Source organism: Mytilus galloprovincialis, chromosome 3 (genome assembly GCF_965363235.1).
Source record: "Mytilus galloprovincialis chromosome 3, xbMytGall1.hap1.1, whole genome shotgun sequence".
NCBI lineage: Eukaryota > Metazoa > Mollusca > Bivalvia > Mytilida > Mytilidae > Mytilus > Mytilus galloprovincialis.
The window spans coordinates 85,011,348-85,029,637 of NC_134840.1; the positions used below are offsets into that span (position 1 = coordinate 85,011,348).

Below are 18,290 nucleotides of genomic sequence, written 5' to 3' on the forward strand. Positions count from 1 at the left end.
CATATTTTTACTGAAAATCATTAAAATCTAAATTAACCACAAATATCATTGAACAGAAATATTTGTGAATGAAATTTTTTTAATTTTTTTTTTCTACTATAAATTTCGTTGTGAATGAAATAAAAGAAAAAATATTATGGTATAAACTTTTAATGACCGTACAGTTGTTTGCTACCGAATATCAATGAACAGAAAAATTGGTGTATGAAATTTTTATATTGGGAATAATTTTACTATAATTCTGAATTTAATCAAATAATTTTATTATGACATAAACATTTAATTACCATACATTTCTTTGCTTCCGAATATCATTGTACAAGAATGAAATTTTTATATTGAGAATAATTTTACTATAATTCTGAATGTAATCAAATGATATAAACATTTAATTACCATACATGTGTTTGCTTCCAAATATCATTGTACAAGAATGAAATTTTTATATTGAGAATAATTTTGCTATAATTCTGAATGTAATCACATAATTTTATTACGATATAAACTTAAATGACCAAACATTTGTTTGCTAAGCACTTTTAATTTCCCTTTTGTTGATGCTTGAACAGCCATATACGACAGATGGAATTGTAAATTGATAGGTGATTGACTAAATTTGTACAGTTTACAAGTACCTGTCGCTAATATAACGTTTAGATGGGATTAAAGATATATGTATGACTTTTATACATGAGCATGTTATACAAAGAAGCATTATTTCACTTGACAAATCTATACGTCATTCACTGTGTATGTCTTTCACACCTGAGACCTTTTTGATTCTTTTAATTAACTCTACGAAGGTAAGGTTTGCTCGTTGCTCTTTGTATTGTATTGATGATCTAATGATGTTTAATTTTCCACCTGATTTCACTGTAAACAGGGAAATCTATTCCTTAAAGAATGGTACGAGAGAACGGAAATGATTCTGATGTGATATTAACTAATGAGAACGTTTAGGATTATAGTTCGTATGGTGTGTATCATCAATGTATGACATTTCCAACACTTTTTTGTAACATTAAGATCTTGTTTTCTTCAGAAACGGGAAAACCTGTTCATATTTCCATGAAGGTCGGTGATGACTGTAAGATGTCAGATTCTGACCAGAAAAAAGACGACATCCATTTTGGAGTTTCAGACGAGCATGGGAAGGAATGCGAAGTCGAAATAGACGCTCCCGAAGAGGAGCAAGAAGAAGGTAATAATTTAGATATGTTCTTGTAATTATGTTTGTGATTTATACTGCAGAAACATTCCAATCTTATACATATTTTCTTAAAACTAGTTTTCTTGTGGTTTTATTATTTCCATATAAGCTGAAGAAGTTTGAATGTTCATAAAAAGAATTTTGTCTTATTAGACATTTGGACTGACATGGTAACCACAAATGTACCATGTTTAAAATGTTCATCAGTTAAATGAAAGAGAATGATTACATGTATCCTTCTCATTCAGCAAATTTTTAATGAAACCCTCATTTAAAGCTATGATCATTTTAAAGTACCTCTTACTAGAGTTTCTTAGCCCTATCTATCTTTATTTTAGAGGCTATTTATTTTAAAATAAGAAGTACTAAAATAGACATAATTCTGACTAGTTTAATACATGTATGTACTAAGTTGGAGTGTTTCATTGTAAAAGTATAGAACATAACCGGATATTGTTTTCTGTGTAATAACTAATACCATGCATTGTCTGTTACGGAGAGTTCACGTCATTAATCATAAAAGTTTGCACAATGTGTGAACAACCTGCATTATTAAGTCTTCAAACATGCTTATGTCAGCATTTATTTCATGTCTCTGCACATCTTATTTAAGATTTTTTATTGTATCTATCTTTTGGCTATCTTTTTCATGACGTTTTTTTCCAGTGAATAATCATTTGATTTGTATAAAAAATCATTTAGAATGATTTGTTCATAAAAGAAATTTTCTACATTGATTTAATTTGCATTAGATGTCCAATTATTGCTACAAAATAGGTTTTCTTTCCACTATAAGATTAACAACTGACTATTTTTAGGTATAAAATTTGTTTTTTGTCCTTTTTAATACATTTGTTTACTATTTAAACTGCATAAACTGAAGCTTTTTTCTGTTTCACAGACATAATTATTGCTCATTATAGAAGTAGCCTGGAAAATAATTTAATATCTTCTTCTAATTGTATAGTTTAAATATGAAAACAGTAATTCTAAAATCTATTTTTGAACCATATAAAATCAGATAAGCGATTTTAAAATGATTCCTCTATAATTGACCTGTTTTAAGCATAGAAATTTCCAAATTATATTACATTTCAAGGCTATGGAATTTGAATCAGAATAATGATACAGCTGCTGAGTAGAGTTTTTGATTGTTGAATGTACTTTTAACCTTTATATTAATTGTATTGCATAAACCGATGCATATCACATTCCTTGGAGGTTTATATCTTACATATGATCTTCACCTCTTTAAAAAAAATATGAAATATTAGATATTTGCCTTATTATTTAATCAGCACTATGAAAGGTATCAATTGTTAAGCATAAACGTGATGCATGTTGCATTCCTCCGAAGGATATATCTTACATACGAACTTCACCTATTCAAAAAAACATTGTGAAATATAAGATATTTGCCATAGAATCAGCACTATGAAAATAGAAAGTGATCTGAGTGTAATACCTCATCAGCATCATATATCTTCTGACATGCAATTCATAAAGGATACCCTCTTTTTTTGACAACTTCAAAGGAAGCAATCAGTCTTTTATTTATTAACCATTAAAAGTATGTTTGTTCAGACAGCTATGCCACATTTAAATAGTGAAAAGTGGTGTAGATATTTCATCAGAGATCCCTAATGAAGCTGTTATTTGTACTAAACTGTCACTTCAACAAATTAAGTAACAGATCTTATTCTAAACAAGTTAAAAGAGAAAATAAACCAAAGGAATTGAAATAGCTTAATGAATTAGAATCTCAGTAAAATAAATTCTTGAAATATTCTTTCTCTCATTTTATCATAAATGTAGTCAGTATAATCATAGATCTAATGTATTACATCTATGATATAATAAATTTGGAAATCAACTATTAAAATTCTAACAGAATCTGTTTTAAGATGTTAGTACTTTGACCTATTAATGGTTTACTTTTACAAATTGTGACTTGGATGGAGAGTTATCTCATTGGCACTCATATCACATCTTCTTATGTCTAATTAGTAGTTTAAGAAATACTTATTGCCAAGATGAAACTATTTGCTTCGTGTGAATTAACCATAGACACAATACTATAATGTTCAGAAATTTAGATTTCAACAGCTTCAGATTTAAAAACAGTTCTTGTATTAACAATTTGCTTGAAACAACTACAAAAATTGAGATATTTACAGCATTTGATTATAGATTAAGAATATAAAATCAAATTTTCAAAGAAAGTATTGCTATAAAATTCATGATAAATGTGGAAATAAACTTTCACAGTGAAGGCAAATATCTATTTAAAGAACTTTTAATTTAATATAAGTGTATAAATGTCATATGTCTTAATTATTACATAACAATGTTTTCATGTACATGTAATATTATAATAGCCATGTTAAAATCACATGGTATAGGTATGATTTATTTGTGCTGTCACATCTCTCTGACTTAAACTGTCGTAATTCTGACATCAATCATTTATTCTTGCTGAGATTTAATGGAGAGATTTAAAAAAAGTGAGATATGACAATAATTACATGTATCTAGACTGAAACTATATTAGGTGGTTAACCGTCAGCAGTTTGAGTGTGAACACCACTGGTTAACCAATTTGAAAAATGAAAAGATTTTTCTATGTATAAGAAATATTTATCGAATAAATAAATAGGTTTTTAATTTTTCAAAGATTTAAAAAACTACTTTTGCATCAGTTTCTTGTAAGAAAAATTTAGTTTTGACAGAATTTTTAAAAATTTGTTTGTTTTCACAAAAGAAAAGTAAAATTTGGTCCTATTTATTTATAAATATGTTTTTTTTTTGTTTGATTTATTCATATGAATAGATATGTTTTCAAATGTCGAAAGAAAATTCGTGATGCAGATCAGTGCTAGAGGCTTTACATACAAACATCATGAAATATATTTTAATGAAAAATTATCATATCATTTTATGCATATCTATTTTACAAGATATTTCACTTTTCTTCTGGCAGTTTTGAATAACTATGCTCAGACTTTGATCTTTGATGACGTAACCTCATAAAAAGTGACGTAGACACAACCAAAACATCTAATTGTTTTACCATTGTGTGTTTTGTATCACTGTGTATTTACTAACAACCACACACCAAGGATTATACTGTTAAATATTTGTGAGCCTTTGAAGGGTTATAAAAGAACAAAGTTCCAATGTCCCCTGCTTGGCACCATTTTTATCTCTGCATGGGTAATTTCTAAAAAGAAATTAAAACTTTTCATAAATATCTCAAGAGAAATAGAAATGTAGACATAAGACGGCTAACACTATGCTAGTTTCCATATATTTCTACTTCAAAGGGATATAACTCCTGTAAAAAGCACTCTTCTCAAACTTTTCGCATAAAAGCCTCTATATATAAACTTCACAAAAATTTGATGGGAAGTGCACCCAGTAGCCGTGAAAGTTCTTACAATGCAATGTTCAATATAAAATTACATGTCAAAGAGATATATAACTCCTGAAAAAAGTTTTTAAAATAAGTGTTGATTTTCCAATTCACTCAAGACATTGCTGATATAAAGCGTACATATAGATTTTCTAACATCTCTACAAGAAATATAGGCTTGAGAGCACTAACAATACAATTTTCTATATAATAAGTATTTCCAAGGGGCAGAACTCCTTTTAGATTATCTAAACTGATGTAACTCCTTCACAACATTGTTGATATAAATCATATAAATATCTGCATGGTAAGAATTGTAGACTTTTGAGTGCTAACAAGACCTGTCTGTATGACAGACAGACTCTATTTTTATGTTTTCACAGGTGACAATAAGTTGATGTTTATTTTTATATATATTATAAAAATAAGAATAAACTGGATGGTGATTAATGGCAATAATGTTTTTGGCCCATGTCCTTCACTTGTTTAAAAAAGTATACAGCTATAATATCTCTTCTTCTATTCATGTAAAAATTATATAATAATGTGAATGAAATTTAATATATTCCTTAAAGAACTTTATTGTATTCAGATATCTTTTCTAAGTAAGGAGCTGGGTGGGGTTGCCTAATGTTGTCTTGAGACATGAAGTTTATTTGACATTGCTCAGACATCAAGTCTCTTTCTAAGCAAGTTTTCTAAAAGTCATGACTTCTATTAAAAAGTGTGACTTAAGAAGCACTTTAAATCTTTGTAAAACAGGAATTTCCAACCAAAAATAAAATGGACTGTAATTGTTAATTTGTAGAGTTGTGAATCAATATAACTTGTTTTTAAAGGCACGTTTTACATTTGAATAGCTGAATTTCTGTTCTAACTAATATGTAACCTTAATGATGACAACCTCTGTGAAACTAGCTCTTAATAACATTGATTTGAACGGCTTCCATTTTAAGGAAAGCGTTATTGCTCCCGGCTATTCTATGTTTGAGTGGTTGTAAAGTTACGGAAAAGGTTTTGTTTTCACTTTTGTAGTCTATTTATTGTGATACTGTGAAACGTATCTAAATTGGATTCTTGCTCGGAGAATTTTAAATTGAGAAAATATGATGCTTGGTGTATTATATGAAATATTTTTAGACAGAGTGTTTCTTTTTTCAAAGTCTTAGTGTAACTAGGCTGCAAAAAAATCCATGTGATATTAAGGCATTCCTGAATTCCATTTATTTTATATTTTTCTAATTTTTATTACTCTATTAAATAGGACATTAAACATTGAATCTGTTGATGGAACTTTTTTTGCAGGTCAAAGCAATTGCCTTTAATCATAAGCAGTTAAAAAGATCTGTAAGATTTATGCACTCAATTTCTAAGAACTTTTTTTTTAATGTTTATAACTTTTAGATTTAAAATTCATTACTTTTTCTTATATTTTTCGGGATTTTACATTATGAAAATACATGCCAGAATAAAAATGGTGAGAATATAAGAAACAGATGATTCATTGATTTTTATTTATCTAACAAATAGTTCATACAATCTTCAAATATATGAAATAAATAAATCATTTTTGACATTTGTTGTGTCATTTTGAGTTTAAGTTTAAAATGCTATCTGTCTTTCTCAAATTCTGCTATTAATTGGCATTGTCAGACTAACAAATTGGTCTAATCAAAAGGCTGTCTGTTATTAATTGTGACCATAATTGGTATGCAACTTTGAAAACATTTGACCCTGTTCAGATTGCATCATCCAACCAAATTGTTGAATTGGTAAGGAATATATTATGGATTCATTAACGTTATTGGGAAACAAATTTTCATGGATTTGGTGGCATAAGATAAACCACAAATTTAAATGTTCAATAATGTAAACATTTTCTAAAGGCTTTTACAACCTTTGGCAAATTAACAAAATCAAAACTTCACGAAAATACAAATTTTCCAAAATTAAAAAAAAACCAATTGAATCCAAAGTACGGGTATGCCAATTTTTAAATATGGCTGAAACTTGGTTTTTGTTTCTATTGAACAGACATGTTTTTAGACTGTTTTTTCTATTATTGCAAGATTTGTTAGACCTTGTTTGACTTATGTCAGGTCTACATTTTGCAGTGATCTGTGGAAATGGTAAATTTCCAAAGCTTGCTTCAATGTAACTAACACTTTCCAAAGTTAAACAAATCCTGCTCTCTATTTTGAATCTGGAATTTACTGTTTATGTACTAATCAAATTCATGTTGTATATGTTTTTGTTTTTATTACTAATGTATACGTTTTCAGGTTATCTTTAATGATTTCAAAACATGATTTCTTGTAGTAATACCCTTTAGAGGAAAAGTTCGTAAAGCCTCAATAACTGATAAAGTTGAAAAGTCGAGAATATCTCAAGCTTATATTGATACAATAAAGGTAAACTTGGTGTAGACCCCCCTTATTTTTACCTGCATGTAGATGTTCTAACCATGTACCTGTAGTTCACTAACTTCACAATTATTAGTCCATGTATGCATACGGAATATCTAACATATTGGCATAGAAATTGAATTCTCTGGCTTTGTTTTCAACTTATAGCAACAACAAAAGAACAGTTTTTAATTTTTCACAGTACTCTGTTTTCACAGCTTTTTCACCATACTTAAAAAGTTATTTTTCTCAATTGTTTTTCACATTATTGTTCACATAAACGATAAAGTAACTTACTTCTGAGGGTCTCTATACAAAAACATTATAGTAGGTCTTTGAGTACTTTGTAAAGATCAATATTGTTGTTTGATATCTATATTTGATCATAAGTATTGCATGTGCATCTTCCAACTTTGTATATGAAATTTTATTTTATTTTGTCAGAATGATTGCATGTGTATCTTTCAATATTTGGTATAAATCTTTATTTGACATGATGTTGTACATCTTGGCTAGCCAAGGGGTTACAATCCAGGAGGGGACTGAATCGTAACCTTTCGTTAGTGAAGATTGGTGTTTTAATAGAAATAGTACATGTAGTAGTATAGTTATTGTATTAGAATAATTATTTAGTTAGCTACCAGTATAATTACAGAAATAACATGTCTGTTAATAATATTAGTATAATAATTGGTGGTCTTGTGGTAGCATGTTTGCTGGGAGTGTAGGAGGTTGTGTGTCGTACCAAGCCAGGTCAAATCATACTTTAAAATTGGTATTTGATGCTTCTCAGCTAAGCATGCATGATATGATAGTAAGAGCAAACCAAGACTTGTTGGCTCAGAGTCAGAGAGATGGAATAATGTGTCTCGGAAGGGTGACATGTTTACCGGTGTACTCAACTTTGTCAACTAGTAGCATGTAAAAATTCTGCACATAGTGTCCGTCTAGTACAAAAAGAAGCAGGGTTAAAGTTTTCATATAGCGTTAACCTTGTCCTGAATTTGCCACTGGGAGTTAAACAGCAATCCATCATTGTCATCATCAATATTAGAAATTTCCTGATTTTGTCTTCCATCAGTGTAAATTATTTTACAGTCTCAGCATGCAGTCTTACTTGTTAAGTTTAAGTCCAATTAAAATCTTGTACAACTGTAGCATTCCAATGAAGGAACGCCAATTCTGAATCGATGCATGTTTAACTGTATCAAACTTTCAGAAAAAACTAATTAATCCACCTCCAAACTGATTGTACAATTGACAATATTTACTTAAACTTTGCAAGAATCCTGTTTGGAGTACATTTTTATGCTCTGACTTCAAAGGTAGTTTGTTCACTTTTTCTAATAATTGTTGGTTTGTTCATTTGTTCATTCGTCTGTCTGTCCAACTTCAGGTTAAAGTTTAAGGTCAAGGTAGTTGAAGTACAATCAATTGAAAGTTAGTTCACATGTTCCCTATTATATGAACTTTCTAATTTTAATGCCAAATTAGAGTTTTGACCACAATTTCACAGTCCACTGAACATAGGAAATGACAGTGTGAGAGGGGCATCCATGTACTATGGACACATTCTAGTTTTCACTATAATTAGGAGCTGGTCTTCGGTTAGGCTTTATAACATTTTCTAAGCATAGTTTAGATCAACTAGAAATACATCCATCTTTTGTTTACAAATCAGCAGTCAGTTCAATTACATCCCCTTCAAGATGTCTGAATGGAATTATTTTGCTGCAAACATTTCTTCCCATTTTAGTCTGATTAGGTTATATGTACCAAGATATAACCGTATTGTTCTTAGTAAGTAATTTTAAACAAAGACAATTGTTACTATTTGTAGACTTCAACATGCTGTGAAATCACATCTCTTTCGATACTTTATAACAGCATCTGGTTATTTGTGAACACTAAAATCTATTTTAGCTAATCTATTGTGATATCAAATTTGTCTTGACCTATTGGCATTAGATTCTATTGTGGATTCAAATGACTATTATAGTTTAATTTTAATCTCATACCAATTTTCAAAAGCCATAAATTTTTTGGTGATATTCTTAAGTAGAAAAATCACTTTAAATTGTCACTGGTATTTGAAAGTTGGATCTTTCATTATGTAATTACATCAAGTAAGGTAATAAATCATGAAAAAATAGTGATAAAGTATATCAGTGCATGCATGTGAAATTAATGAGACAGTCTTACAAGTGAGAGGTTAAGCTAGCTATAAAACCCGGTTTAATCGACCATTTTCTTCATAAGAAATGTGTGCACCAAATTTGGAAAATAACTGTTGTTATCTATTCATTCGATATTTTGAGCTTTTGATTGCTGTCTCATGTGTTATGGCATTTTCATAAGGTTGCTGTCTCATGTCTTTTTGACTATTTTTGTCAAAGGATTGCCGTCTATGTCATGGCATTTTCATTAAGTTGCTGTCTCATGTCGTTTTAATTATTTTTGTCAAAGGATTGCTGTCTATGTCATGGCATTTTCACTAGGTTGCTGTGTCATGTATTTTGGCTATTTTTGTCATAGGATTGTTGTCTCATGTCTTTAGGCATTTTCACTAGTTTGCTGTCTCATGCCTATTAACTATTTTTTTTTTCAAAGGATTGATGTCTCATGTCTAATGGTTTTCTCATAAGGTTGGTGTCTCATGTCTTTTGGCTTTTTTTCAAAGGATTGCTGTCTCATGTCTTATGGCATTTTCATTAGGTTGGTGTCTCATGTCTTTCGGCTATTTTTGTCGTTGAGTTGCTGACTCGTGTCTTTTGGCTTTTATTTTTATTGGGTTGCTGTCTAACTTACATATGAATGACATTCTATAGTTTTGAGTTATTACCTAATATATGATTTCAGTAGTTGGACAAAACAAACTTACATTTTGTTGGGTGGCTGTCTTATTTACAGATGAATGACCTTTTATAATTCTGAGTTATTATCCAATATAATATTTCGGTAGTTAGACAAAAGAAACATCCATTAATGATTAGAAGTCGGAAATCAAATCTGGAAATCAGTGTTTCCGTATGATTAATTGGTCTGGTCATCCGTTATGGTATAAATGTCGAGATGTATTTCCAAATACGAGATAATTGACCTAGCTTTATTGTACAATAAATCATCAGATGAGTCCAGAAAATCTAGCGACAGGGTCAGTTGTTAAACCAACTAGATTTACTGGTATCAATTATTAGGAAAATTCAGCTGTAAATATCATCTCTGATATGACATCATTGATCTATAACAACATTAATATTTTTAGGTAAAATCCATTCATGTATTAACCAAAGTACAATTCCAAGTCAAGAGCTTCTTAAAACAAGTTATTTGAGTTTTGTGTAATCAGTTTGATTTCAAAAGCTGTCAGTTTTCTTTTTATCTTTTATTAGAATTGGGTTAAATATGACACATTGAAAGTCAATAAGTACAAGGTGAGAGGTCATTCTTTGATGGCAAAAACTAAAATTTCTTTTATATGGTGATTAGGTAAATCTTAAGTTGGAAGTATTTTTTGTAAGAACTCCTTTCTCCCTAATGAGCAATTTTGATGACTTGTTCTTATCATATACAAAAGGGTTAGGTACACTTGGTTTGTTAGTATCTGGCAGAAATTGCCATTTACTCACTGAGTGTTCGTTTACATCCCACATAATACACATTGATATATAAAGGTTGGTCGCAAGTACTTTTAGCAGTTGGTATATGGAATGATTGTAAGAATGACATTGACCTCATTTTCATGTTACAGTGTTGAAGCTTAACATTTTGTGATTCAAGGTATGTTAGAAGAAAGTAAACTATAGTTAACAGGCTATTATTTGAACTTGGAATTATTTTTAATTATGGAATTTGCATAATTTCTTGTGCTTGAAATTTTTAATAGATTCCATGTTTATTCACCATTATAATGTTTTGAGCTGTTCATAACACTTTCCATACAATGTATTTTGTATAGATAGTGTTGTGCGCGGCACAGTACATTCTATTGAAAATGTACTATCTTCTTTGTAATAGAAAGTGTTGTGTACAGCACAGAACATTAAAGTATAGAATAAACATGGAATTTATTGAAAAAATTTCAAACCAAGAAACTATGTAAATTCCATAATTGATAATAATTCCAAGTTCAAATGATAGCCTGTTAGTTGGTGTATATGGAATGAATGAAAGGTATTCATGTCTGTCTAGCAGGATTCATCTTACCTAGGTTTCATTTTCGTAGACTATTGGTAATGAATTGTTAAAAAAAATTATCTTAAAAACACTTTCAACATAAATTCAATCATGATCAGGCGAAATATTTCAGTATATGTCCACTCTTATAAAATAAAAATATATTATTGTTTAATTTTGTCATCATTTATACTACACTGTATTCAAGTCAATAAAATAATACTTAATCAATGATGAATTACTGCATTCTTATTTTTCTAGTAATGTGATATTTCTCTGGCTTGAAGCGTTATTATAAGCGTATGTCTATGAAGTATCTTGTTCCTATATTAGAAAATAATATCTAGAAGCCATCTCCAATTAAAGTCTTTTATGTGCAACAGTATGGAATTTTATGGACAGTCAGCCCACGTTTGTCATGAAATTTTTAACCGAAAGTTATTTCAATTTCATGACATAATGTACTTAAATAAAAATAACGGAAAAACAGTCATAGGATGATAAGAGCATTGATTTACTAGAAATACTTGTTATTATTTTGGTAGGAAGCGAGTAGTTAATTCAACTTAAATTGATTTTTATGTAGTAACTCGACAGATCACAGGATCTTTTACCGTGGAAGGAAGGCTTCTTATTTGACTGTCGTGATTCTGTAGTATCCACACTGTTTGATTTCTTTATTCAATGAACCTTAGCTGCAATTATTGTTCAATGGAGGAAAATTTTTCATGTATTGTATCAGGGTTAATTGTACTAGCTCAAATTGCTTGGAATGATTATAGTTCAAATTGTATTGTTTGTAGATATAAATTTTAGACGAGTCATTGTCATTTATAGTAAAAAAAAAAAAATAATCATCTTCTTTTGGTTTATTAATAATGATATTATGAATAAGATGAAAAATATTCTTAAAATTGACATTTTGATTGGTAATAATATTAATTCTGATACATTTGTAATTAAAAAAAAAATTCAAATGCAAAATTTAGACCAGAGTTTTCTGCGTTTATCAATACACTGTACCTTTAAACGAAGAAAATACTACTGTAGTACTAACCACTTTGGTATCCATCTTGCTAACTACTGATTAAATGATGAAACTGCAATCATGAAAATTCTTTTTTCATATAACTCTTTAAAAAGAGAATACATAAACATTTATTTATAATATCCAGTTGACATGCATTTAATTTTATTTGTATAGTTTTCAGGACATATCATAGTGATGTAAAAATAATGGGTTAAATGGTTTGTTTCTAATTTGTGATTGTTACTATCTATCCCTTTTCCTGTGAAAATATAGGAGTATTTTCATTTCATTCAAAAGTTATTTTTTTAATCTTTCAGGAAGACGCAGAACACAGAAAGAAAGAGCTTGAAAAAATGCTTGATGAACATCAAGAAATAGTACAAGAAATTGGACGATCATCATCAAGAGACAATTTAGCAGAAGACAATAGAGACCATTGATGTTATCAGTAACTATGGTTACAAAGACTTAAATTGATGTTCTTCCAAAAAAAGGATTGTTAGAACTTAAAATGAACATCAAAAGAATAACAATATAGTTTTTATTCCACAGTGAAATGAAATGGAATTGAAAATGGAGTCATCAAAATGCTTGTAACTTAAACTGAAAGTTTGTTGTCATGGAAATTTTAAAAAGTTACATATCAAAGAGTTGTCTCCCTCTGGTATACCAGAATGCATCTGTATATTTTTATTGAAAAGTCAGAATCCTTTTAAAACAGTTTGCACGATATTGTATACATATTATAAACATTGAAACTTCATTCATATCAAACCTAAAATTGTTTGTATGCAGTATTGGTAAACAAATAAAAATTCTGATTTTTTAAAATTTATTCTATCATATCAATTAATTGAATAACATGTTATTGCATTGCATTTTATTTAAACAACATGTTATTTCATTGCATTTATTATTGTATATTGTTAGGTCACACAGGCAAGATCAATTATTGCAAAATTTAGGAAATGCTGCATTAAGAACTTATGCTATCAAAATTTAAAATGAAAGCTTTGATTTTTTTCACAATAATTACAATAAAATCGTAAAAATTTTGCTTTTAAGTGTGCAAACTGCATTGGCAGTGCAACATTGTTGACTAAGAACTAATGTCTTTAAATTTGGACAAGTTTTTTTCTTAGAACTTAAATGTCTTTAAACTTAGACAACATATTTTTTTTTTAATTCATCTAACAAGTGTAAAGATAAGAGTGTCATTATGTCCTTGATTTCTGTGAATGAAAACTAAGCATGCTTAAAAAGCAAGTATATTTTTAGAATGTTCATGTTTTGATTAATGTATGGTTATACAAAATGTGAAACATCTTTGTGTTATCTGTCCAGTAGAAATGTTTTTATATGTATATATATAACATCGCCTGTGGTTATAATAAGCATTCATGCTGTATTCGTCCAGTCATTCATTAACGGTATAAAGTGAATTTTCTTCCGATGCTATTACGAGCATTGTTTGACAGGATTTTTCTTAAGCTTTTTGCTCAAAGGCAGCTGGTGCTGCTTTTGTTGTTGCCACTTAATGATAAATTTGAGCATAAAATCAATTGACTACTTTTTGTACGAGTGGACAAACTAATTGGATAATATTAGGTACGGATATGTTTCTTTTGTAATTTCTTATTTTTAGAAATGTGTGCGACAAATCCAGGAAGTAAGAATCAAAATGGCTTTAGTAAATCAATATGAATTTAGTGAAGATTTCTCTTTGGTGAATAAAAGAAAGAAAGGAATAGTGATGATTTCTCTTTGGTGAATAAAAGAAAGAAAAAATTCAAAAAAAAAGATCAAACTCAAGCTACACAGTGTATTGATGCTGGCAGACTCCTTAAGATTAATAAATCTAAATATAGAGTGTAAGATTTTCCTTGAATTGTAATTTTTCCAACAATTTTAATATCTCTGTACAAAAAAATTACAACAAAGTCACCTTGAAAATTTTTGAATTAACTACTTTTTTTCTTGCAAGAATATTGGCGAACATGAAGGGTTTCTGCTGTAAATTTTAAATTAGATTTAAAAAGATGTATGGAATCTAAGAGGTTCTTTTTTTTAATAATAAAAAAAAAACTTACAGTTCAATGGTAAAATTATAAAAACATTTTTTTTTAAATCTAGGTACTTTTACTTTTTCTCTTTGATATCAACCATCTTTATGTTTACAACATTGATTTAATTGATGTTGACCTCAGGAGCGAATTTTTGCTGGTTTGATGTCATTGAACCCTATGTTCTATTGTGACACTGTTGCTGAATTTTCTTGGTTGATCTTAAAATGAAAACATCATCAACACCTGAGGTTCATATCTTAAATTTTCCAGTTTTAATCATGTTGACAGTGTTGTATTTACTATTATGGCTAGGTCAGTTTATTTAAGGACTTATGAATTGTCTTAAGCTCATGCTTTTCCCAGCTGTACATGCTTGAATTATGAATTTGTTTATAGAAATATGATAAATATAGCAATAAGAAAAAGTGGATTGTTTTGTTATGCTTATTTCTATGGTAAAGTAGGGAGGTAGTCATAGGTTAAGGGAAATAACTCTTAAAATCATCATTACGTTTGTGTCTACCACTTTCATTAATATATTTTAAGCTTCTGTGTTACACAGATTATTTCCAATCTGTTTCGGGTAATTGTTTAAAATGCATTGATGAAGCTTGACTTTTTCAAATGCATAACTGATTAAGAGTTATCTCCTCCTGAACAAACCTCAGCCCCCTTAAAGAAAAGACTAAGTATATTGTTATTAACATTTATAGCATAAACCATCCATGTGTTTACCTTTTTCTATAATAGTATTATTGTTGAAAGAGCATTCGAAAAAGCTTTTTACAGCAAAGTTATTGAGCAGGGACTTTGGCCGTATATGAAAAAATGAATAAAGCTGTTATACTTTTGATAGCAATTTCTTCTGCAATCTTTAAATGCAATTCATCATTTCCATGAAAATTAACATATGCTTCTTGGTTTATATGCTGTTACAATAAGTTATAAAATGAACTTTCAAATGATGACAGTTGTTTTAAGCTAAAACACTTGAATGCTATTAATATTTTTTTTGCAAAATTTAGCTTTAAATCAGAAGGGAGATAACTCTCAGTTATAAAATCCAAAGGGAGTTAACTCTCAACATCTTATTTAATATTATATTTGTACAAACTCTATGATCAGGAGAGAAAAGTTGATGAAAATTTTCAGATGAAATTAATTTATTTTAAGAATTGTAAATATTGTTGAATTGTAAATAAATTCAAACCATTGTTTCATTCATAACCATTCTTCATAATTTATAATCATTCCAGCATTTTATATCTATATAATAATGTTCATTCCTACCAAAATAAACTACCATGCTAAGAAACAATTACATATTACAAAGTTTTAGGTGAGGTGTAGAGGGCATACATTCTCCCTTTGATTGGGGGAAATGTTTTGCATATAAAAAATGTTAAGAAAGAAATTTGTTATCATCATCACTCGCCCTTATTTTTATCAGGGTGCACTTTGATTAAAAAAGTATATTTTTTTTGCGTAAAATTGTCAAAATTTACATGAAAGTTAACTTTCTGAGTTAAAACAATAGAGGGTTTTGATATGAGCATCACTGATGAGTCAAATGTTGACGAAACGCCTGTCTGGCGTACTAAATTATAATCCTGTTACTTTTGATAACTATTAACATTAAGCTTCATGATAATTTTTCAAAATTCTCCTTCATAGCAACTTTGAATGGTGCACCACAGAGCCAAAACATAAATCACCCTATACCTGGAAGAAAACAAAACATGACCACACAAAGCAGCATTAAAATTTTGACTCCTTAGAATTAAGTTTTGTTTAAAAATGTTGATTTTAAATCTAACATACATATAAGGTTTTCATTGCATAAAAAAAAAAAATGGTGTATAAATATTTTTTTATGACCTATAAAAATCTCTGGAGTACATATCAGATTTTTTGCATTTTCTAAATGATTTTTTTCATAAGCATCAGGCATTTATGTACATATCTTTTGATGATCAATGTAACTTTCAAATTGTATTTTCACCTTGGAAATATTTGTAAAAAAGTACTGGTGCAACTTTGAACATATGAGGAAAATTTACTTTTTATTTCTCTTGATCTTTTGATAATATTGTCTTTACCCTCTAATAAAAAGTTATTTGTATAGCTGGCTGGTAATTTTGGTTGTCGGGTTAATCTGTTAATTTGAATTAAAATTATGGTAAAGAAATGAACACATAGCAGGACGAGCAAAATTACCTGACTCAAGGTATCAATGTAGATTTCTATTGATTTACATGTACATGTATTACTAAAACAATAATTGTTTTGTCCATTGAAGTTGTGTCAACTTTACACGTTCATGAGTCAGACTTTTTTTACAGGAGCCATGCATACTGTTGTAGTACAATAATTATGAATTACATGGATTATTATGTAATACATGCATTTCCGTTCAAGTGCATTTTGTTTTTTGCATTTTTTACATGTGACAATTTGTCATTTTAGAATTGTATATTTTGACGACATGAGTGATGCATTATATCATAGAACATTTTAAATTGTTTTCATTATACATACAATTCTTTCAATACAAGAATTGTATTGTTTTGAAATGTCAATATGTACATTTTTTTACCCAGCCCAGCTGACTGATGATGTGTCAATATACCCATTGTACAACAGTGTCTCATTTTTGTTCCCATTCTCGGCAAGAATTGTGGTGTACTCAGAATGACGTGTATTTAGATCTCAAATATCTGTGTTTTTTTAAACTATCATATTCTTATTCCAAGTTTGGCTAAGTTTTGACTGTGGCACATTACAATTTTACAATTAGCCAAAAAAATGAGACTTGCAGACAGTCAATTTTTTTCACATATATATGTTTTATCTCAGGTCATACTTTCTACTTCACACAGGGAGTGTATTTGATTTTTAAGAGATCTAGATTGAATATATCAAATTGATGTGGTTTGTTTAATTTTTTCAATATCTGTATGGAGCATAAGCATATGCATGCATTTTACAAATGGATAATTGGTACTACTGAAAAGTATATCATATGTGGAATACACATTGAGTTATCTCCCATATCTCAGTATTTTTATTGAAATTTGAATTAAAACTCCAGTAACCTATGATTAATTATGTTGATGCATTAAAAAAACAAAAATCCTATTGTTCCATTCCTTGGAAAGATATATAAACAACATTCTACATATATAGATATCTTTTATCAACCAGTGTGTTTTGATTTTTTTTTCTAGTTTGTGTTCAGCATACATTTTCCTTTCAAGATATAAAATGAGTTAAGAAGTATATGCTGGTTGTTAAGCAACTAATTTTAAATCAATCAACTTATTAAAACAGTTTTTAAAAGTTTTTTAAAACATTGAATTGTTGCAGAACTGTAGGGAGCAACTATTTCATTTTTATGCAGTTGGGTGAGAAATTGGTTTTACAAGAACACATTTTTTTTTCACAAAATTTACAAAACTTTTTTATTCTTCTTCTTTATTTTTTTTTGTTGTTGCTACAAGCACATCCATTTTTTTTTTTATATATTGATAGATTTGTTTGTGATCATGGAATTGTTTTAAATGTCTGCCTTTCCTTATAATTGCAATCGTTGCTCCCTTTATACAATGTTATTAACTCCCTTGCTAAAATAATTTCTGACTGTTCTGTTGTCAAGACTATTAACCAATGGGACATAATATTGTGCATGTACTTTTTTTTATTGATGATAGTTATAAAGCTGAAGACAAAAATTCAGTTTTTCCTTGCACAATTAATAAAAATATTTTATGTACCCTCAAGTTTTTCTTACATTTATTTGACCAAAAGACATAAAAGAGGGGCAACAGATACCAGAGGAACAGTTAAACTCATAAATCGAAAATAAACTGACACAACATAGAAAACTAAAAACTGAGCAACACAAACCTCACTAAAAACTGGGAATGATCTCAGGTGCTCCAGAAGGGTAAGCAGATCCTGCTCCACAATTCTCATCTGTGTGAAGGTACCA

The 18,290-nt window shown here is 29.0% G+C and overlaps 1 protein-coding gene across 6 annotated transcripts in view; it reads left to right on the plus strand.

Annotated features, from left to right (window-relative positions):
• The window catches only part of LOC143069212 (uncharacterized), a 96,697-nt gene extending 78,619 nt beyond the window's left edge, over positions 1-18,078 (plus strand). For 4 of the 6 annotated variants that reach the window (XM_076243737.1, XM_076243739.1, XM_076243738.1 and 1 more), the window contains 3 exons: positions 1,043-1,201; positions 6,942-7,033; positions 12,551-18,078. In XM_076243737.1, coding sequence (XP_076099852.1) covers positions 1,043-1,201; positions 6,942-7,033; positions 12,551-12,673 — 374 coding nt within the window. In that variant the 3' untranslated portion in view covers positions 12,674-18,078. The remainder of the gene's footprint in view (positions 1-1,042; positions 1,202-6,941; positions 7,034-12,550) is intronic. The other 2 variants (XM_076243740.1, XM_076243741.1) reach the window with 1 other exon arrangement.
• The last annotated feature ends 212 nt before the right edge of the window (positions 18,079-18,290 follow it).